Below are 24,669 nucleotides of genomic sequence, written 5' to 3' on the forward strand. Positions count from 1 at the left end.
AACTGTTTTAGTGATTCTGTTCCTGTCTCTCCCCCTTGGAATTCGTTCCATTAACCCGAGTTCAGTTGATGCTATTCATTGTTGTTAAACAGTCATTCATCCAAGTCTTTCAAGTCTATAAAACCGGAGCAGCAGTCTCTTGTTCCATGTCTGGATTAACTCAAGATTCTGTTGTAGCACATGAGGTACAGGTATGGCAGTCCAGTCTTCTGACCCAGTTTCTGGTTCAGTCCATCCAGTTTCTGTGCAGCGTCCTGTACAAGCTCCTGACCACTCTGCCCATTTCCCAGTCCAGTATTCTCTTTTCTCCAAATTTATTCAGCCTTTTTTTTTTTTTTTTATCGTCAGTCCAGTTCAGTCTAACCATTTTATTGTCCAGTTTTGTTAAATAGTCTTACAATGCTATACAATCAGGGCTGGACTTGCCATCTGGTATTCGGGGCAGATGCCCGGCGGGCCGGCCTCTTTTGGGGGAGAGGCAGTTATTTTTAATGATTATTTTCCTACATTTTACCCAAAGAGACTGGCCCACAATTTATCCCTGTTTGACTATAGGTAGCAAACTGAAACATCAGAGTCAGGCCGGGCCGGGCCGGTGGGCCTAAGTCAAAATGCCAGGGCCGATTTTAATTTTAGTTTTAATTTTAATTTTTTTGCCAGTCCAGCCCTGGATACAATATGTTGAGCTAGCAAACTTTCCCATCTGTCCTTTCCGGCACAACGAGTCCAGCCTGCGTATTTCCTTTCCAGTCCGCTGACCACTTTCCGGTCCGGTCTCTACTCCATCTCCATTTCAACCTGGCTCGTCTCTTCTTCCATCTGCGCGGATTTCTCTTGAGGCTTTCAGTCCAACGATCCAGTCACCTGTCCGGCGAAGTCTGTCTTCAGGCAACTGTCCCAGCTCAAGTATTGCATCTCGGAGTGCCATTTTTCATGAGTGCATCCATCTTCCAATCCTGTTTACAGTAGATTAAGACATTAGACACCTTTTTTTTTTTTCTGATGAACTCACACCTCATCAATTGGCAACTGTCAAGCATTTGGGGAGCAATTTAGAGATTAATTAGTTTTGAATAATGACAATCAGGGCGGATCAAAGCGTCTTGAACCCACTCAACCGCGCTTCTGTTTATTAACTGAACACAGTTGTAGTTTTGCCAAACCCCCAGAAACTTTAGAAATTATGACAAAAATATTTGGATGCATTGTGTGTCACATGTCTGAATTTTTACTGTCTAAAAAAAAAACATGGAAGATTGCTTTCTGCGTGGTTTTTTTGTTACAGCGCAAAACAGAAGCTGCTATGTGAATTGTCGGTGAGGCATTTAATCCCTTTTCGCTTCCAATGACATTGTGACAAGTTAATACCAAATTATTTTCCACATTGTTTTACAAATAAGGCTTGATAATGGAATGCAGCACTGCCTTTGTCATCTGCACAATATATGCAGAGATGCACTCCCCGAACCGCCATAAAGCAAGATTAAAATAAGCCGGTCCATTTTCTGTTTACATGCACACAAACACACACACACACACACACACACACACACGCAACAGTAAATACGCAAACATAAATCACCTTGTTAAAGCCCCGCTTGTATCTGTGAGCGTGTTTCGTTTTTATTTAGAAAGGGAAAGCTCAATGGTAAATTGGAATGTAACCACTTTTACACAATAATTATTCAGGGGGGCGGCGGCCTTTTTTTTTTTTTTTAGTCATGTTCCTTTTTCATCATTTCCATATGGTACGTTTTTAAAACCTGAGAAATTAAATAAATCGGTAGTTTGAGCATGTTGGGCCACACTGTCTCCTTCCAGATGAGAGACATTTCCAGCCAGAAGGTCTTTTATGGCTCTTTTCATCGCTGTCCTGTATGTCTGACTGCAAGCTGTTCTTGCAGCACAACTGCAGCGTCACCAGCTGTGCTGTCTCCCCCCCCCCCCCCCCCCCCTGAAAGGTAAATGATGAGAACTGATGAGACGAGCCAGCGTTGTAGCACACCAGCTTTTTAAGTCAAAAATTGCTCAGCATCTCAAGTGGCTGCGTTTAAACCTTAAGTAGGGGGAAGAAAATGAATGTTGGCAAATGAAAAAAAAAGAAATGATTACCAAGTTGACCTTCAGGCAATCTAACATATTAACATGAAAAGAATAGTAGTTCCGTGTAAATCTGCTATAAATAAAATACTGCTAAGCCTACTTCCTGGTTAAACCCTTAATCCAGATTTTGACCAAGATGAATCGAAATATAATTGGTCATTGGTTTGTTTCTCTCTACAAAGTTTTGTGGACCTGCTGCGTCCTATTTTGTAATGTTTTGCAAGTCGTACAGACTGCTGTGAAGAACGGCCATTATAAAAACAAAAGCTACTGGTGAGCTCAAATTTAGGCACGTAAGTGTGGATGTTAATGTTTGTCCACCAGTATGGCTACTTTCATTATAACAAACAAATGAACAAAATCTTCCAGCATTTGTTGTCTTGGGCAGGTGTAATGGTTCCATTCTGCTTGCAAAGAAAAAAATAATAAAATAAGAGGAAACCAAGAAACACTTATATACATACTTTTGCTTTCCAACTTTGGAAACACAGAGTAAACTTCTTTGCAAAGGAAAAACTAATAATGTAAAAGTCAAAGAAACAATTAAAAAGTTCATGTATTTTTCACAGAAATTAGTACGCTGGCAATGTAATGTAATGTACACTCAAAAATGGACCGATCCTCTACTTGGGTCTATTTGACCCAACTTTGAGTCAAGAAATTGGTCTTTTAGTGTAAAACAACTCATAAATATTAGTCAGATCCTATACTTGGGTCCAAAAAAATGGGTCATTTTGTATAAAACAACCCATAAAGTTGGGTCAGATTGACCCATAAAGTGGATCGGTCCATTTTTGATCCATAATTGGTTTATCTTAGACCCAACTGTTTTTAGAGTGTATTGTAAAGTGCATGATTAAGACAGACTGAAGTGGACCTTTTGGATTGTGGGCTGATAGAGAAAGGTCCATTGTTCCAAATAAAGTCCCCCCTAACTCTATTTCCAATTCAAATCTATTGTAAAAATTTAAGTGTTTCTTGCTTGGCACTGAAAACGCTCTCAGACAGTGTCAGTAAAATTGAGGTTTCTGCTAACAAACATAATGACACAAAAATACAACCAAAACAAGCCAAAAAACAAACAAACCGTTAGCATAAAAGTCTAAAACAAAAGTCTAAATTCTACATTGCGTTAGCACACAAACCCCTGCCCAAGGCTAAACTATTAACATTCCCTCCTTCTTTAAATGCATTGATATTTTTGTCAAATAAATATAACCCAACCAACACATTTACATATCAGACAATAGATGTTCAAAGGCTTCATCTAAAGATCTTGATAGCATTTGAATCTTGCACACTAACCAAAACGTCTTCCTTTATTTGACCCATACAGAAGAATCAGTTACCTACAAAATATTAGCATGATTAACGATTTACCCAGCACAACAGATTTATTAATTAATTAATTAATTAATTTATGTGCTTGTGATTCAACTGGGAGCATCGGTTGGTTCCACATTGAAGGCGTTATTAGAGATCCTCTGCAGCGTCCAGCAGCTGTGCCAGCTCGCTCCCTGGCAGCCGCGCAACAGTCATGAAACCATCTGTGTGCGCAGGCAAGCACAAGTATATATAAATGTCCTCCTTAGAACTCGAAGCCTACCACTATACCACCTCCGCAGCTATGAGCAAATGCTACAGTATTTAGTCCAATTCAGGCTTCTTTCTTCTTTTTTTTTTGCATGCATCTGTTTTTTACCTTTGGCAGATTAAAATGCCTTCAAGCTTCTTTGCTCAGGTGTTTAATCCGAGTAGCAGTTATTCTCTGTGAATGAAGAGTTATATGATTGCCAAATTATTGTATGATATTATATATAGTGGCTATAGTAGCTATACAATGGCATGCTGAATCAATTTTGCTCACTATGGGGTAATACAGGTCCCATGTGAAAAAGGCAGACTGAATACAAGACCACAGTAAATATACGGCTGTGGCAAATTGGGAGTGTTTGGGACTCAGGAGGCTCGTGACATGACCTTACCTAACATGTTTGCCTTTAAAGAGTTTATATTATGTACTTTAGTAGGACTACGCGTGATAATGCCTATTGCTCGCTTTCCTGTCCAGACATTTTCCTTGCCAACCAAGTCCAATTCATCCAACCCCATTATCACACCTTCCATGCCTACGCAGATTGAAAATGTTCCGCTGGCTCTTTTGTCTTCCCCTACTTCAAATTATACTGAAATCATTATGAAAATTGGCTGCCGTACGCGCACGGCATAAAAAAAGAAAAAAAATTCAGCAATATGAGCAAGTGGTAGATTTTTTCCCATGTGAGGACAAATGTATTTTTGTGTGACTTGGGTTCTTAACACCATTTTATAGTTTAGATTAAATAAACTTGCATGTTATTGTTAGAAAAACATATATTTGTGCTTAGAATGCCAAGAGTTAAAACCATCATCACACCTGACGTTGAGCGAGACGTCAGGAATTCCTGTGAGACTTTAGCGCAATTAGCTTCTAAATGATTAACTCCACACGTATTTTCTTATTTCACCGAGGGTCCGTTTTTTCCCCCAGTAAAATGTCACAAATATGATTGAATTCACTGCAAACAAAGTGAAAAAAAGTATTAAGAAGCCAAGTTTGCATGTTGCATGAAGTCAAGAAGCAACATGCTTGGGTGGCGGGTGGATCGGAGCGTGGGAATATCATTTCCATCGGCTCCGGTTCACCTGCTCCTAATTTTAATGCACCACACACACACACTTGTATATACACTGGGTGGGGTCACATTCACGGTTTAGGGGTAGAGTTCGCCAGTCCGCGAGCTGGCGGACTCAGTAACAGGGGTTAATTTTCACAAAGAACGCTGGGGTGACGACCGGGGCCTTCCCCCGCTGGGCCTGGGGTTCGGGGGTGTCGGCCGCCCTCCGGTGCCCCCATCTCCCCCTTCTGCCCCCGGTGTTCCGTCCTTCCACACGGCGGGGGGTGGGGTGGGCGCGGCTGCCCTCTCCGCTCCGCTGTCCGGCCCCTCTTCGGCGCCGGTGCCTGGGTGCGGGTGGTCCCCGGGGGCTGGGGGTCGGGGGTTGGGGGGCTGCCGGTTGATCGGGGTGGGGTCGGGGGGGGGGGGCGGCTTTGTTGGGGGGGGGGGCGGTGGTGGGGGTTGCGGGGTGGGGGGTGCTGGGGGTGGGGGGTGTCTGGGGGATTGGGGGCGTGGGGGCGGCTGGGGCTGGGTTGGGGTGGGTGGCGGGGGTGGATGGGGGGCGGGGGGTCGTGGGGGGGGGCGGGGGTTGGGGGCCGGTGGGGTGCCTGGTGGGCCTGCAGTGCCCCGTCCTGCTGCGTTGGGCCGGGGGCGCGGGCCGGGTTGGGGCGGGGGGCGCTCCTGCTCCTGGGTTTGCTCTCCGGCCGGTGGCCCTGGCGGGGCCCGGGGGTCGTCCTTTGGCGCTGCCGCGGCCTGGGGGGCCCTGAGGTGTTGCGCTTGCTCGGTTCCGGCGGGGGTCGTCGGCTCCCCTCTTTGGTGGAGATTTTCATGCATGCCAGATCCACCACACCAGCATCTACCGAAACTCAGACACAATCTGTTTCCTCCTCAGGTTATTGAATCGGTGGAGGCTGGTGTCTGCGGATCTCACGCGGCTTCGTCTGTCCTTCCTTCCTTTTCTCGGTCTCTCCTTTGGTCTCTTGAGGCCTCCCTGATTTTATGTTTTTTGGATTTGTTGGGGTCTGGATGTTTCTTGGGCTGGGGAGGAGTTCTGGTGGGGGGTGTCTGGTCGGTGCTGGATTTCACCTTCCTTGGTTTTCTTCGGTCCCCTCGGGTCTCCTGGTGTTCGATTTAGGTGAACGGTATGAGATTTTTTTTTCTAATAGGTTTTCTGGTGAGCTAACAAATACACACACGCACGCACGCACGCACGCACATACACATACTCACCCACACACACAAAAAAAAAATAATAATATATATATATATATATATATATATAAAAATAAAAAATAAAAAGAGCAATGATGATGACATTTCCGAATGAACAATACTGAGCTCTTAAAAAAAAAAAAAAAAAAAAAAAAAAGTTTGAATTCATTTATTTAATTTAAAGCGCTAATGCGTAGAATGTACGTGACGTCTAGCATCTTTCTTATGCCTACACATCCCTATATTTGGTTAGGCAGTGAAAATGTATCTACTTAAAACCTCCAGTTGCTGTAAAGTGTTCTATAGATTTTTATTAGTTGTAATAGTTGTACAATATCCCACCAAATCGTTGCTGGGTTTTTTGGCGTTGTAACGAATAGCGTAGCCACCATCCAGCTCGCAGGCTAACAGGCTCTATTATGCCGCGGATAGGACACGATAGCCCAAATAACTCAAAATACACTTTTTTTTTGGGAGGGGGGGGGGGGGGTGTTAGCTAAATGCAAGCTGTGGTGGAAGCTGGCCATGCAATTATAGCTAACCCACAGTTAGCAAAGGTCCCGAAAGGTCCCTATATCGTGGAATTAATAAAAAAAACACATAATATTTTAAACGTAAATAGCATATATCCGATAGTATAATGGCTAGCAATGACACCATTTTATAGTTGAAAACACTTGTTTTCCTTTATTTTAGAACCAACCACTGGATAGTACTTTACATAAAGTACAACATAAGCTTCAATGTCTTTTTTTCTGTTACATACTTCTTGCTAAGGCTACACGCTAATTATAATTTTAATGTAAGCATTAACATAACCACATGTCACATATATAGAAGCAACTAAGGATGAAGTATATGCAAATAGACTGCATTCAATGGATACATTGAATTTTTTTCAATTAAAGTCGCACATTCAGAATTGTTTAAGAGCATCAGTGTGACAGTTGTTCATCTGTGTGTTCACCTAAAAAAATAAATAATAATTCTCACACATAAAAGCCCATGTGTACATTTGTGCATGATTGCTTCCCATGGGTGGGATTCAAAGGCAAATATGGTATGTGCTTACTCCCCAGGGAACTTCTAATGGTCCTTTTCCTTGCATGCACCAACACACACCTTGCAGTTCTTTATGGGCTCTTCTCATCTTCACACACAACATTCAAACCAATCCTGAGGGGCAGGAAATGCAGCTCATATAGAGATTAAACAAGAGTGCCGTAATGATGGGAAATGATGTGGTCGAGCTCTTAAAAAAAAAAAAAACCATTAGATACCCTTGCACACGCTACTGATATCCAATACAGGTCTTTGTTTACAAAAATAATCATGCCAAATTTTGATTGGCATTCGGTGTGCTGTAAATATGTGGTACAAATGAAAATGGGAGTCGGAATATTGAAGGGAAAAAAAACGGTGTCCACTGTATTGCGTTCAATTAATTGATTTTGAATATGATTCAGATGGTTTGATGTCTGCTAATATCATATTCATAAATGAGTTGTGCCTGACATCTCAATCTGTCTGCCTGCGCCCCAATTAAATTCACCAAAATCACATTAGACTACCTGTGCGAGTATTTACACATGGTCTAAGCATGCATATCCTTTAGCGCAGTTCTCTGCCACCATTTGTCATTCTAAACATAGTTTTCTGCATGTGCCTTCTATGACAACAAAGTCCAAAATGTTGTTTTTGTCTTTGTTGGTCCATCTGGTCGATATATTTGCGGCTAGGCTATTTTCTGGTTCATAGAGTAAAAAATTGCCGGTCGTGCCAATGAGTCTAGGTTCCACTGATGTCATGTGAAAAAAAAAAATAATCCAGAAAAAATGTCCCCCAATATTCATGCTAAGTATTTCTGGCTTACAGGCTAGCTCTTGTCACTTGTTTCTTCCACTCCCGAATTATTTTCAGGTCAATGTTCAAATGTTGAGCAGTAAGTTCTAAACTTCAGCTTCCCAGATGTTGTCTGATGTGAGAGCAGTGTATGTCGTGGTAAACACATTGACTGCTACACTTTTGTATTCAATGCAATCTCCTTAAAGCAACACTAAGAAACTTTCAGTTTACGTTGATTACGACACCGCCATATGGACAAAAGCGGTCATGCCTGAAGGAAGACCATATTTCCCATGAGGACAAGCGCATTGCGTCGTTTTTGAGCTCACGCCAGTGAAATGTTGATCCTTGACTGTCCTTTGATCCGGGTAGCTTCCCTTTTTCTTTTTGTCTCCTCAGGCAAAACTTTACAGTTGTTTGGCAGCTTCTGCCAGGAAATCATTAATCGAGCGTCGACATTCAAATTGACTTCTGTCTTTGTAACGAATGGGGAAAGGGGGAAGTGACGCATGCCATAGAGCATTCAGCACAAATGTAGTTTTTTCAGTGGCAGTGTTCCTACCATCCTCCAGACCCCCCTCAGGCCATTCAACTAGTTTTAAGTCGATGTTTCATCAGAAGAGTTATGAAAACATTTATTAAGGTTGAAAAATTCCTTAGTGCTACTTTAAACAGGGCTCTGTATTTTTCAGAGCATAGTAACTTGCTTTTTGAATTAGATTATGCTTTCACCTTTTTACCGCTTTTGGCTTTTTCCACTTAGTTTCAACATTATTGCAAATCAAACTGAAATTGGACTCTGGAGAGCGCAGTCTAATTTTGATCTTCCCCAAATTGTCCAACTTCAAATAGCCTTACCTTCTGCATATGGTATTATTTTTCTTTTTCTCTTGTCTGTGAGAAGAAAAAAAGTGAACAATCCAATTTAGCAAAATGGAAATTTTATGGATGTGGACCTCTAACCAAATCTATCACGCCAAAAATGTAATTGGTTGTTCCTTGGTCTCCTTCAAAGTTTAGTGGAATCTGAGTTAGTAGTTTTTACGCAGTTGTCACAATAAAAAAAATACAAATGTGCTGACTGCTTTATGGCATACGTCACTTCCCCCTTTACCCATTCGTTACAAAGACGGAAGTCAATTTGAATGTCGTGAGCTCAAAAATGACGCAATGCGCTTTTCGTGGTCTTCCTTGAGGTATAACGTTACTGGCTTTGTCCATATGGCGGCGCCATAATCAACGTAAGCTGAAAGTTCCTTAGTGTTGCTTTAAATAGTATTTTTTAAATACAGGAAAAAAAGGACAATAAAAAGGAAAATTCTGTTGTTGTTTTTTTTGCAGCGTATGAATACTGCATATCAACTGAATGTTGTTTAATACCTTGCAAGAGAAATTGCATTGAAAATAAAACCCCGTTAACTGGAGCCATACGGAATTTTGTGTTGGACTACATTTCAAATAGAATAGCGCATTTCATTTACTGTAATAAAATTATCATAAGCTCCACTTAGAGTCTAAATGAGAGCACTTTGTCTTTGAGGGTTTCTGCGGAAGCTTGTCATGCATTCCCAGGCTTCTTTCATTCTGCCTTTCTGAGGATTGCACTTAGAATAAGTTATCCCCGTGGCCCTATACGCCGCCCTTCTCACATGAAGTATATATTCTGTAAGTCCTGAGTTGGGAGATAAAATGTGTGAAAGAAGAGCAGCAGGATTTGGAGCATGCATGCAGAGGGGGAGCAGCCAAAATAGAGCGAGAATATCAGCAGCGCTGCCTGCCAGACTCACTGAGCTGCTAAGCAGGGCTTAACGATGCCCAAGGGTGTGTGCGCGTGTGCAAGTGTGTGTGTATGTGCGTGTGTATATTGGGGCGCTTTCCTTCTCTATAAGCCCAAAAACATGAGTTCCATGTTTCGGGTTCAACTGGAGGCCAAAGAGTCTGAATGGCAGAACTTTTTGGTTGAAGGTTGACAACATGCCAATTAGTTAGTTAGTCAAGTGTGAGTATAACTAATTACAAGGGTGAAGGACAGTGAGGTGGTGATTCGTCATCTTTTTGCACATGCTGGAATAGTTGTGGCAGTTTGATTCAAAGGGACACGCTCTTGCCGTTCATCATAGTTAAGGCACCTGCTGCTTCACTCGACTAGAGCTCCGGCACTCACAGACATATTTCAAGCCTAACTTTAAGGATCCTTGTGCAGTTTGTCACTTTTTTTTTTTTTACTCGCGACTGCCACCTCTGGCCCAAAGCGTAACTGCAGCATCTGTGTCAGGCTGGTTCATGGTGTACGTCGTGTACGATCTTAAAGCGACAGCCACAGTTGACAAACAAAGACATGACTTCAAGAAAAAACTCCGCCCCTCCCCGTGGAGTGTGCGAGTCCGCACATTCTACTATAAAGGGAAGATAAAAGCTGATAGGTGCAGTCAGCGTAAAACGGCTCTTCATACTCATTTGGGCATTGGTGGAGCATGCATGATGTAGAAAAAGCTTAAATAGGATCTTTTTAAACGGCACAATGCACCTTTAAGATTTATGTAATTTTTTTTACATGACAAATTCCCATTTACTTATTTATTTTTAGATAATTTTAACACAAACCCATCAAATAAACCTTCTATGATACATATTCATTAGTCTAATAAAGCCTATTTATTCGAAATGCATAATCCTCAGGTATTATTTTTAAAATATCATTACTCTAAATTGATAATAATGAGAATATTTATTTCAAATGCATAAAGTATATTGTTTGAATTGCTTCATAATCAGATTACCAATACAATAAATATACTGCTATGTGAAAAACACTTATGTCGATCTTTTAATTGTTTTCATATTTTTACATTTTTATGTTTTTGGGATGAAACTAAAATGCAGACAGCCCAAAAACGAGAAAAAGAAAACTTTATTAATACTAAATACATAAACCTAAGGATTATGCGTTTCAAATAAATAGGCTTTATTAGACTAATAAATATGCATCTTATAACTTTTATTTGGTAAGTTTGTGTTGAAATTATCTAATTAACAGCACAAAAAAAAAAGGAAATGAGATTTTTTTTTTTCTTAAGTTAGACTTGAAATATTTCTGTGAGTGTTATGAGGTCAACCAAACAGTCCGAGTTGCCCGTTCGTCTCATATTGTGCCACATGTACATTTTTAAACTTGTCAAAGAAAATCAAAAATACAGAAAATGTTGTCCTTCCAAATTCTTTGTGGGGAACCATTCAACTGTCTGGACCGGTCTCCAGCCAATCGCATGGCATAACATATATACCAGCTGCCATCAACCCTCATATTCACACTAATTGGCAATTCTTGTATTCAAGCTAAGAAGCATGATTTTGAAATGTTTTCCACAATGGACACGTTTTTTTTTGTGGCAAAAGAATACCAGCCAATCTTCTTATGACCTCACAGCTCAGTGTTCTGCTTGAGAGCACTCGCTGCTGCTTGTTTGACAGAAAAATGTAAGAACTAAACTTTCCTTTATCAGGTAAGATATCCGGCTACACGTTCGATTGTGAAAATGTAGTTTTCTTTCCCCCATGCAAAAAAAAAAAGCATCCTGTGATTAGTCAAAGTTGTGCCGCAGTTCTTAGAGGAGCATCGTGTAATCGGCACTTCTCAGCACTCGGGGCCAGGTGGTTATAAGCTGATTATAAAAACTATAGTGTGTTAGGGTGCGCATTTCACAGAACATGTGGGAAGTCTTGTTGGAGGTATAGCATCCTGTTTTTTTGCTTCTTTCTCAATACAACCAAGATTGTAAACCATCAATATTAGAGATCATTATTATATAGTACTGTAAATATGTACACTCAAATTAATGTGTTTTATCCAGGTCCTTTTTTCAATTACAATCGGTATTTAAACGGTCCTGTTCACATTTTGACATCACGAGACCAAGACGACACCTAACAATTGCTAAGGTGAGGCGTCAAAAGAGGAGTGGCCACTGATCTTAGATTGTCATCTGCAAGTCGCTACACAGATGTAGACAGAACAGAGTTGTATATTTGCAGTATATGAGCATTTATTAATATGATAAACAAGAAATAGTTCACTCTTATTGGTGCTGATGGTCAACTAAATTTGTCTAAAACAGAAAAATCTAAGGATGCAAGACCCACTTTGATTAAAAAATATATATATTTTTACATTAATTACAATTATTAAACACATCAAAATTAGTCACTCAAGCAATGGCATATTGTTTGGATATTATATATATGCAGCAAATTAAAAAAGAAAAGAAAACAAATATTATTTAAAAAATTAGGGGCTTCAAACTATAATTTTTTTAAAATTGTAATTAATCGCATGACTTCAATAGTTAATTAATTAATCACAAATTTTATATCTGTTCTAAATGTACAATATTTTTTTCTAGGTTTTCATACTCTTGTTAACAAAAGTGGGAAAAAATGTGAAACTAATAGCAACAGCTCAAAGGAAATTTTTACGTCTATAGCCGTCAATGGCAGTTAATGAGTTAATAGCCAGTGAGAATAAATGACTTTTTAGCAATTACTTAAATATGAATTGACCTGCCTGATGGTCAGAGGGAGATTGTTCCATCATAGTGTTATGAAGAGAAATGTTGTTACTAGTTTAATAGAAAGTAGTTTATTGGCATCTTTGCCTATTTAGAAAAGCTCTAGAGTTATGTAAAACAACGTTATTAGTAGGCCGCTTAAAAATAAAAGCAGGGCCACAAATGGCCCCCCAGGCCATAGTTTGGCCACCCCTGGTTTAAAACATGAAAATATAGCATGATTCAAAAGATATAGTGTGATTCATCTTCACTCGAATGCCCAAAAGTATGCATCACTGACATTTTGACTCACACGCAACTAAAAGAGTGAAAAATGACTAACAGCTCTGATTCTAATGCAGTGCTTTTTTTTTACACCACTGCCAACTGTACTGCAAGCCCCATATTGTTAAATCAAATCTCTGGCATGAAAAGTTCATGAAAATTTAAGATTGTTATCTTTGTAAAAGCAGACAGTTTGATACTTCTTTTCCGTTGGGTCTCGTTACGTTTTACAAGTAGCCATAATGTTGTGGCCGCTTGTCAGTTGAGATCGTGTGTCACAGTTGACCTTCCTTCCTCATTCGGTCCCCTCAGCGTCCCACGTGAGCGGGCTGGCACAAAACAACAGTTGAGCGTTGAGCCCACGAGGTACCGTCACTTCTCATTGCGCCCAATCAGTGCGTTTGGATATAAAACGCTGCCGCATCCTGGAGTCAAGCCAGTTGCTACTCACCTTTCAAAAACTGTGAAAAATGGTTCACGTGTTGAAGGGCATGGCCTACTTTACTAAAGCAGGGATCAGCAACCTTTTTTTGGGGTCAAAAGAGCCGTTTTATTGTCTTAAAAATAATAATAACAATAATAACAAATAAAATAAAACAGCAGTCATCCCCTTTTTGACACACAACTGGGTTTTTTTTTCTTTTTGTAATTTGTTTTTTTGTATGAAACAATCCATTTTTAGTGTTATTTCGTGTAATGTAAAAACAAAACAAAAAATAAAGTTGGATTAAATTGATCCAAAGCAATTGGCCCTTTTTTGACACATAATTGGGTTATTTTTCACACAGGTCTTTTTTTCTGTGTGTGCAAGTACAAAACTACGGAAGCGTATTGCATTCACTTGAAAAAAAAGTCCTGTTTTTCTGACTAAGTTCTGAGGGGAACTTTGTTTTTTTGAGTATTTTTTTCTGATATTTTTTCCCTATTTATTTATTTTTTCTGTTCGAAAAAAAATATTTCCCTCTGTTTTTCTGAATACTTTTTTTCTGTTTTTCAGAATTTTTTTTTAAAAGGGTTTTCCCTCAGAGATTAGAGAACAAACCACAATACAGTATACACATTCATTCCTTTATTGAGAGCCAGTAAATAAACATGACTATCTTATTGCATATGGAGGTATGCGGGAAAGTGTCTGCTTTTAGCAAAGAAGTCACTTGGAGCTCAGAGGTTTAAAAAAATAATAAAAATTCAGATTTTTTTTTCCAGTTTTTTTATAATATTTTTTTTCCTATTTTTATTTTTTTTAAATAATTTGTCCCCTTTTTTTCAGCCTGTTCTTCTGAATATTTTTTTTAAAGACAAAAAATATTCAGAAAAACAGAAAATGAAAAAAAATACTCAAAAAAACAAAGCCCCTCCAAATAAATTAGTCAGAAAAACAGAAGTTATTTTTTTTTCCTCAAGTGAATGCAATACGCTTCTGTTCAAAACTATACAATTTTTGGGGGGATTTTTTTTTCACAAACAAAGAAAAAAGATAAAACGGGAGAAAAAGTAGCGGTTGATCCGTTTGGACCCATAATTGGGTTATTTCTGACCCAACGGTTTTTTAAAGTGTATTGACAAACCATGCAAGAACACAATCAAATCACAATCACCTGAGAATGTGCTTTTGAGACTTGAATTTTTGTTTTCTTCTGGCATTATTCTCCACAAACATCGCGGAGACTTAAGCAGCAACACCTTCAGAAAACCACACTTTTCTGGCATCCCACAACCACCTCCACACCCGCTGTCACATGCGTAATACACACACACACACACAAGTGAACACCCTGGTAATACACCTACGATGCTCATCTTTCACATGAAGATGCAAGCGATGTTTAAGATTCTATTTATGACTTCGAAAGAGGTGAGAATGTTTAGAATGCGCATAGGAGGTGATGCCGGGTGGAAGGTAGCGTCCCACATTTTTCTCAGGAGGTGTACACAAAGTGCACGGGGGTGTCAGGAATGGTGAGTACAATACGATTGTTGATAATAATAAGAATAACATATCAGAAAATAACAGTTGGAAGACTTAAATCGTGATTAATAAAAGTTTAAATGAATCAGGAGATTGCGCTTTCATGACCTCACAAAAAGGGATCTTTAGTCTCAACAAAAAATATTTATTTCGAGTTTATTGTATGGTACAATATGATCTAAAGTGAAAGCTACAGTGAGAAGGTCAAACTAGGAAACCAGTAGAAAATAAACATCCTATTTAATGTTTTCAATTGAATTGTAATGAGTGAATATTGTGCATTTGCTAATGCAACTACAACAAACATTCTCGACCTAAGCACCCACCACTCTATTATCACATCATAGTAGAAATAGTAGACATTGCTACGTCGCTGTTTAATCACCTGTATGTCACAATATGAATGAAATACATACAATATATCAAGAAAACAAACAGGCTTACTGTGTGGTCAACAACAGACATCCGAGTAGGAGTGCAGCAACACTTGTCGGTGAGTCACGATTCCTAAAGTTTACACCACAGATTTGCACCTCGATTAGCTGTCGCCTGAGGGTGTCTGAAAAGGCAACACAATGGAGAATTCATTACAATGCAGTAAAAGTGATCAAAGAAAGGAAGCCAGAAAGTCTATCTATCTATCTATCTATCTATCTATCTATCTATCTATCTATCTATCTATCTATCTATCTATCTATCTATCTATCTATCTATCTATCTATCTATCTATCTATCCATCCATCCATCCATCCATCCATCCATCCATCCATCCATCCATCCATCCATCCATCCATCCATCCATCCATCCATCCATCCATCTATCTATCTATCTATCCATCCATCCATCCATCCATCCATCCATCCATCCATCCATCCATCCATCCATCCATCCATCCATCCATCCATCCATCTATCTATCTATCTATCCATCCATCCATCCATCCATCCATCCATCCATCCATCCATCCATCCATCCATCCATCCATCCATCCATCCATCTATCTATCTATCTATCTATCTATCTATCTATCTATCTATCTATCTATCTATCTATCTATCTATCTATCTATCTATCTATCTATCTATCCATTCATCCATCATCCATCTATCATCCATCCATCCATCCATCTATCTATCTATCTATCCATCCATCCATCCATAACAATCTATCTATCTATCTATCTATCTATCTATCTATCTATCTATCTATCTATCTATCTATCTATCTATCTATCTATCTATCTATCTATCTATCTATCTATCTATCTATCTATCCATCCATCCATCCATCCATCCATCCATCCATCCATCCATCCATCCATCCATCCATCCATCCATCTATCTATCTATCTATCCATCCATCCATCCATCCATCCATCCATCCATCCATCCATCCATCCATCCATCCATCTATCTATCTATCTATCCATCCATCCATCCATCCATCCATCCATCCATCCATCCATCCATCCATCCATCCATCCATCTATCTATCTATCTATCTATCTATCTATCCATCCATCCATCCATCCATCCATCCATCCATCCATCCATCTATCTATCTATCTATCTATCTATCTATCTATCTATCTATCTATCTATCTATCTATCTATCTATCTATCTATCTATCTATCTATCTATCCATTCATCCATCATCCATCTATCATCCATCCATCCATCCATCTATCTATCTATCTATCCATCCATCCATCCATAACAATCTATCTATCTATCTATCTATCTATCTATCTATCTATCTATCTATCTATCTATCTATCTATCTATCTATCTATCTATCTATCTATCTATCTATCTATCTATCTATCTATCTATCTATCTATCTATCTATCTATCTATCTATCTATCTATCTATCTATCTATCTATCTATCTATCTATCAGGGATGTAACGATATATGTAACGAATTGATTAACCTCAAAGCCAGGTAGCTGTTGGTGGGAGTCAGCTGTCATTTCAGTTAGCTGTAATCAAATCATTCCGTCAATATATATTAATGAGCTCTCTCTCGCATTTAGTGTTTGAAGAACGTTTTGTTGTTTTGGCGTACTAATGTCACATGAATATTTCCCTGACACGATCATGGATCAAAACAGAGCATTATTATTTTTGTACAGGCAGATATTTAGGCTACTTTGTGTATACGTCACATCCAAATAAATGGCCACACTTGGCGCAAGTAAAACCATAAAGAGGAGGAATTTCGTGCCTTTTGCACGACGAGGGTCCTGCAGTGGGGTTTACCTGTGCGCGCTCCCTGATTGGAGACGTTCGGATCTTAACCACGCCCCCTTTCCGGCGGGGCGGCCGGTCTCCAGCTGGTGAGCGCACAGTTGCTTTCAGCTCCCCGCCGCAGAACATGAGCTCGAACCCCACTGAGCGGACACTCCACGTCACTCATGCTTTCACCACGCGATTACTGAGGGAACCTGCCGCTCTTTAGGCACCAAGTCACATTTCATTCGCCTGCGTTTGTTCTATTTTTGTATTTATTTTTAATTTTTTTGGATGCGCCATGAAAGCGCGTTGGAGGAGTTGTGACGCTGGGCTGGTGGCATGGACGTGGGTTTGGAGTGTGGCATGGTGCATCCCGGCAAATGAAGGTAAGCTCGTGTCTCGTCTCAGTTTGACCTTCTGGGCTTGAAAAGTGTATCATCAGTTAGTGAACCGCCGCGCGCGTGTCTGCTGTTGCACACGCGTGGCTCCATCTCCGCCTCCTTCTGACATGTTGTCAAACGTTTGACTTAATTAAACATGCACCTTTACAGATTAATCAGGAGCGGAATATGTCCTAAATGTTGACATTTGATTTGAATGCATTTCCTCCATTTCATAATTGTTACGCCTTTTTTTTTTTTTTTTTATAAAGAAAGAAGTCATCAGCGTTGTTTATCTGGTACCATAAAGATAATACACGTTAATCATTTGTGTGTATCATTTCATCAGCCCACGCAAACATGACGACATAAGTCACCTGAACCGACACGTCACATTCACCTGTCAGTGTGACATTCGACATCAAAAGGGTGATGTCAATACAGCATGGAACGGAGTGTCAGGTTGTGTTCCCACGCTGTATTGTCTGCACACCGTGCAGAATTCTAATAGTGTGAGATGAAGGCTATTGTTGAGGGCTATTTAGTTGGCATTATCCTGGGAAGGAGAGAACATTCTTCAGCCCGCTTATTCTTCACATGATAGATTTATTTGGACAAAGTTTCGGGTGCACTGAAAAGTGCTTGTCCATTGTGTTGCTTGCTCCTGATGTTTTTTTTTCTTCTTCATTTATAAAGTTGGAATTCACCTAATGCATCATAAGAAGACACAATAATCTGGGTTTATATCCTGTCACACACACAGCGGATGTGTCTTCACTTTTATAGTATGCACATTTGATGAGAGAAGTGATAGAGATAGACCAATGTGTTTTATTCGGGGCTGATACCGATACCGATTATTAGTTGACAATGACAATTTTGGACCGATGTTTTCTTTCACGAAAAGGTAATGTATTGGTGTAAAAAAATTTTTAAATGCAAACACCAGCTCTTAATTGTGTCCCTTTTTTTTTTTTTTAAAGATGTTTATTGAACAATTTTTCAGATTTGCAGAAATGTCAATAAATAAAAAAAATCCTGTTGTTTTCAAATTCTAACAAAAAATTCAAGGAGCGTCAGGGTCATTAATTAGTATGTCAAAGTTAATTGAAACTTAAACAAGTAAATAGCTTCCTATTGTTTTCTATAGTTAATCAAATTTTCCCAATTTTTTTTTCACTTACCTTAGTTTCAATTTCAAACCAAAAAAAAAAGTGCAGTAAGTTCCCAGGGCCAGCAGCCATTAGTTGACAATGACAATTTTGGACTGACATTTACTTTCACTAAAAGGTAATGTATTGGTGTAAAAAAAAATTTAAAATGCAAACACCAGCTCTTAATTGTGTCTCAATTTTTTTTTTAAAGATGTTTATTGAACAATTTTTCAGATTTGCAGAAATGTCAATAAAAAAAAAAAGAAATCCTGTTGTTTTCAAATTCTAACAAAAAATTCAAGGAGCGTCAGGGTCATTAATTAGCATGTCAAAGTTAATTGAAATCTTAAACAAGTAAATAGCTTCCTATTGTTTTCTATAGTTAATCAAATTTTCAAATGTTTAAAAAAAAAAAATTCACTTACCTTAGTTTCAATTTCAAACCAAAAAAAAAAGGTGCAGAAAGTTCCCAGGGCCAGCAGTATCTCATAAAGTTAAGTGAAAATTTAAATAAATAGTTAACACAGTTTTAAATTGATCTATTTTTAGATTTATTAAAAAAAAAAGAAAGGCTGATATTCATCAAAATGCTTAATATCAACACTGATAATCAATAATTAGTCTTAGGAACTATGACTGACAGTGGCAGAGTCCCGATCAAACAATACATCGATTTTCTTTTCTTTTTTCTCTGTGTTGCCAAAAATACCCCGTGTTTACAGAACAGTTACTTCCTGTTTTGATTTCATGTGCAGCCTGTTTAGGCAACAAACTATTTAAGTTACATGCTATCATGAGTGCTGCCAAATTGTGAAACCTGTCAACTGTTTCTTAATTTGGCATCTACATAATACAGTATATTGTTATTAGTATACATTTCCCGATTAACCAAATTATAATGATTAATAATCAACAGAATTATGAGCAGGTTTTACCCGATTAGGATTTTTCACCCTACCACTGATCAGCGATAAACGAGTTTGGGAAAGAATTCACCGATTTGATCAGAAGATGAAGCAACATATGTATTTAAAAAAAACGTTTATATTTACTTTACAGTCGATTGCTGCCATTCGCGTGGGATATTGACTGGGCCGGCCCACAAACACCCACAACGCTGATAAACATTCAATATAAAATATAATGTCTTATTTGATGGAGCCGATCAATTACGTCATTGATTGATTGGTCATGTTAACTCATTCACTGCCATTGACGGCTATAGACGTCAAAAATTCATTTGAACTATTTGTATTTGTTAAACATTTTTTTCCCACTTTTGTGAACAAGAGTATGAAAACCTAGAAACAAAAATATTGTACATTTAGAACAGATATAACGTGTGATTAATCGTGAGTTAACTATTGAAGTCATGCAATTATTAATAATAAAAAAATGTAATCGCCTGACGCGATTTAAAAAAAAAAGAAAGAAAAGATTATTAAAAATTAGGGGCGACAGTCGATATTTTTTTTTAATCGTAATTAATTGCATGAATTCACTAGTTAACTCATGATGAATCGGAAATTTGATATCTGTTCTAAATGTACAATTTAAAAAAATCGAGGTTCATACTCTTGTTAACAAAAGTGTTTGTTTTTTGAAGTAATAGAAATAATTAAAATTATTTTTTTACGTCTATAGCCGTCAATGGCAGTGAATGAGTTAAAACAAACAAACTTAGCTGATCAGCAATTTTGCATAAAATGTAAAATATCGTCCGATCCCGATCCAGCCGGTCAGATCAGTGTAAAGTTTGATTATGAGTAAACAATTGTTTGTATTATTTTCATACAATTTTTTAAATATTTTTTTTTACATCGAATCATGCTTTGCAGTATAATTTCCATCAATCTAATAGCTAGAGACAAATGCAATTTTCATTCTCTTGTTTGTGAGACTCATGATTAATTGGAGGAACAAACTGTGAATACCAACGACCCTAATGGCTTCTTTAATATTTAAATACGGGCTCCAGGAGTGAGGAAACTTCTCGTCGAGTTTAGTCAAATCACTGATGAGCCGCTTTGGAGGGAAAACATTTACACGTTGATGAATTCCCGCTTCTGGAGCGAGTCCATGCTCATTTTAATTGATGGCTTTCTCCAAACATGTCAATTTACTACAAAATGCTCACACATCTGTTTTAGAGACGATCATCGGGATCCTATTAATAATAATAACATCGGATTAATTTGGATGGTATCGGGTATGCGAGGGTGCACATTAATGGGGGCCAAAGCCATCACACTTAATGGTGTTGATTTGCCACATTTGGCTAAATGACATGGAATGAGTTGAATAAAGTGGCTGTGTGTGTGTAATGCTTGAGAAGGTAAGCCATTAAGCTCATACCGGAGCGATTCAAGCTAACATGAAGGCAAATTTGGAGAGAAAAGAGACACAGAGAGCGTTTTGATAGGAGTGAGGTCATATAAGTGCTACAAATGTGAATTTTAAACAGGATTCTCCCGAGCTAAAAATCTATGCGCTCATCAGAATATGTCAAATATCCTTCAAAATGTCTCAGTGTGACATTCGAAGGCCCCTCCGTCACTGAAAAGTGACGAGTCTCGTAAATGCCCCCGAGTAGATCATTGTCACCAGTTAGATGGTTGGAGGTAGAGTGAAAGCAGACACGTATCCCATATGATCTAGTTCAGCAAAACGTATCTCTTCTTTATGGCCTAATTAGTTGACTAATCGCCGCCAAAGGACATCTTTTATTATTCTCAGCAGAGCAGGAGAGACTTTAAGACTAGCGGAGTGTGTAGGGGAAGGCGTGGAGAGGGAGATAGTCTCAGGCACACAACAAGGTTTGTTCTGTGCCTGAGACTGTTTGTTCTGTGCCTGTGGTCTTCTGCTATCCAAAAATCTTTTCCGTGTCGATTTTTGGAGTTTGAAGTTTTTTTTGTCCAGTCTTTGTATCCGTAAATTTTGATGAAAATAAAATACATTGAATCCTTGAAAACCTGTCCTATTGTTTCCAATTTTTTAAGCAAATTTACTGAATTTTTTAAAGCAAATTTACTGAAAATGTGCAAAACGGACATGCGACTTATACCCGTTTCCATCTGTTTCTTCTTTTGTGAATATTGAGAGGGGACTCCGCCGCTGTAGGGGGCGGTATACGCCATAGAGATGGGATCCACCAGTAATCTAAAAGAAGAAGAAGACCAGGAAGCGGCTGTGCCGTGCGATGACGTCGTACGAGTTTGTTTTTGTAATTTTTGATAAACCGTAGCGTTTCTTTGCTGATTTCCATCTAAAATAGCATTTTTATTTGCTTCTTTAATTAATTTCAAAAAGGTTTCTGTTTCGTCATCTCCCCCAAACATACCTTACTTTATCAGCCGACCTTGCTTTGGGACTATAAACGTGCGTGTGACGTAATATCCAGTCAAAACGTGCGATGTGTTTTCATAACCAAAATTTGCATTTTCCTTTTTCCTTTTTCTTCAAAATCCACCCCCTCAAAGCGTAAAAACTTTTTTGCGATTTTGGGGCGCTTTTTTCAAATTTTACATTCAGTTTTAATTTCACATTTCTTGAAAATTCAAATACAAATGGGTGGATGGAAACCTAACTAAAGAGAAAAATAAATTTGAAATAAAATAAAATGAGAATATTCTATATATAGAATATTAGGGACAGTGTTGTGCCCAACATCCATGGTGTACACACAAGAAAGTTGTGATTCAGCACCAGTAATGCAACTCGTTTTTCACAGATTGGGAATAATTTGTCTTTTTGAGTATTCTTTTTACTTATGTGTATGTGAGCTTTCGTTATTTTGTAGGAATATCACTCCTAATTTTGCTGTTAGCATGTCAATGGGATTTTACATTGACTTTAGCAGTAGCGCTAGCGATGTCTTAAAAACGAAGCATGCCTCGTATTTAAATACACAATGTGTGTAATTCTTTCTGTGGCGTGCTCCGTTTTACAGTCATCTCCAACTGGTGTGTCATTAAACAGTTTAAAACACACTTTGACGGCAGAATCGCAATCACATCCCACATTTTCTACACAAACGTGGCGCGGTTCTGCATGTAAACTAAATGGCAAACATGAACAGAAAAACAAAAGATCCTTCATGTTGGACTTTCACTTTTATTGTTTGAGTACACATTGTGTAACACGGAACAAGATTAACATTGCAACATGCAAGTGAACCTTGCCCACAATAAATAAAGCCAGCTGTTTTTACAGTGCATGATTTTCAATCATGCTAACAGTGTTATGGCTGTAGTATTTAATGTGAAAATTACCTTTGCGCACTTAATTAGTGTCTCACTTGCCAACACATTCCACCTGTTCAAAGGCAAAATATTTGAAATGATAATAACAACAAAGCGTTAAACATGACATTTTAGTCAAAGGAGTATTTTTCGGCAATGTGAGTGCCGCTGACAGTTACAGTGCCAGGTGTAAAATTTATGAGCATGGGGTGAAGGCTTTTTCTTGCATCACACTGCAGTAAAAGTGACATATGTTGTCACAAAAAAAAAGGTTTGCTATCATTTTGAAAGCGGCTACAGTACAATAATGAAATTGTTTTCATCTTATAAGTAACTCAAAAAGAACTAGGAAATAATGGAAATGCAATCAAACTGTTCCAGGGTCAAATTGCGATTGCCACCGTAAAAGAGGCAATGAAGCCCAAGCAGTTTTGGGTATGAAAATGTGAATGCAGTTTGGAACGGCAAACTCACCGGAATTGAAACGTCCACATTAAAGTAATGTCTCGTCGGTTTCATGACAGGTGATCATAAATGTGTGAAGCGCTGCACTTCATGTTCACATCTTGCGTGACGTCATGCATGTCAGCAATATGAAGTGTTGAGTTTGTGTGCAAACCTCGAAGTGTATTTGACTGTAAATGCTGCTCAGATTGATGTATGTAAATTGATGGTTATGTTAATGTGATCACATTGGCATTTCTTTTTTTTCTCTCTGGAGAGCTCGGTTCATTCGGTAGTTTTACCGATTTGACTGTCATCATCATTGCTTTTTTTATTTTTATTTTTTATAAATTGTTATTTTTTTAAGAAATTGTTATTTTTTTAAGAAATTGTTATTTTGTTAATAAAATTTTATTTTTTTAAATAATTTTTTATTTTTTTAATAATTTTTTATTTTTTTAAGAAATTTTTATTTTTTTAATAATTTTTTATTTTTTTAAATAAATTTGTATTTTGTATGTGGGTGTGTATGTGCGTGTGTGCGTGTGAGTGTGTATGCATTAGTTCACCTAAAACCTATTAAAAAATCCCATACCGTTCAACTAAACCGAACACTTCAGAATCCAGCCAGAGTCGTGAGGCCGTCAGGAGACCCGAGGAAGGACCAAAGAAAAGAAACATTGGCATTTCTAACACCGTTTGATGCCTGAAATGCTGCTTTGCATTCTATCAGCAAGTGCATCACACAAAACCGACGCTATGGGGACATCAGCTATATGTGATACCCTTTCATGGGATGCCTTTTATTTCAACACACTGCTATTGTCATTTTACAGTTAATCTGCTGGATTCCCGCTCTGTGATGGGAGACCTCGGATGGGTGTCATACCCGAAAAATGGGGTGAGTGTGCATGAAAGTCATTCATTCACCAGGAATAAGCGCATGGGGAAAAGTTATTGTGAAGACTGACGGCTGCACCTTCTAACGAAATAGCTGGATTTGTTTTTGGAAAGTTAAAGGTCATTCAAGTTTTCAAGAACTCCTAGTTAATTATAAAGGGTGGATTAAATTCATGAATAAACTATTTGAAAGTCGTCACTTAATTCTCAGGCCAAGAATTGGATTTCCATGTCGCTAGTATTCCCCGTAGAAGGGCTAATTAAAGAATGGCTTGTTACCTTGAAAAGTAACTGAGTTACTTTACTAATTACTTGATCTTAAAATTAACTGACTTACTTTACTGATTACTTGGTCTTAAAAGTAACTGAGTTACTTTACGATTACTTGATTTTAAAAGTAACTGAAGTTACCTTACTGATTACTTGATTTTAAAATAATGTAATTTGGATTACAAGTTACTTTATTAGTTACTTTCAGCAGACGCCGACAACTCCGCTTAGCAAAAACGACAACTGCTTTTGCCAATACTTTATAAGTGCATTTTTAACACTAATGTTTAAGGATACAGCGTTAATTAAAATGTAAAATAAAGACAGCCTTTTTGATTTTCTGTATTTCACTGAACATAAATGGTCTACTTGTATATATATATATATATATATAATATTTCTAGACTTCACATAACCAATATTTATGAAGTCT

At 38.3% G+C, this 24,669-nt stretch overlaps 1 protein-coding gene across 1 annotated transcript in view; it reads left to right on the forward strand.

Annotated features, from left to right (window-relative positions):
* Window positions 1-16,899: 16,899 nt before the first annotated feature.
* Window positions 16,900-24,669, forward strand: part of epha5 (EPH receptor A5) — a 74,563-nt gene continuing 66,793 nt past the window's right edge. The window contains exons 1-2 of the mRNA XM_086097552.1: window positions 16,900-17,233; window positions 23,903-23,967. Coding sequence (XP_085953678.1) covers window positions 17,146-17,233; window positions 23,903-23,967 — 153 coding nt within the window. The 5' untranslated portion in view covers window positions 16,900-17,145. The remainder of the gene's footprint in view (window positions 17,234-23,902; window positions 23,968-24,669) is intronic.

This window comes from Leptonotus elevatus, chromosome 15, assembly GCF_054856555.1.
Source record: "Leptonotus elevatus isolate MCC_2025b chromosome 15, RoL_Lele_1.0, whole genome shotgun sequence".
NCBI classification, from domain to species: Eukaryota; Metazoa; Chordata; class Actinopteri; order Syngnathiformes; family Syngnathidae; genus Leptonotus; species Leptonotus elevatus.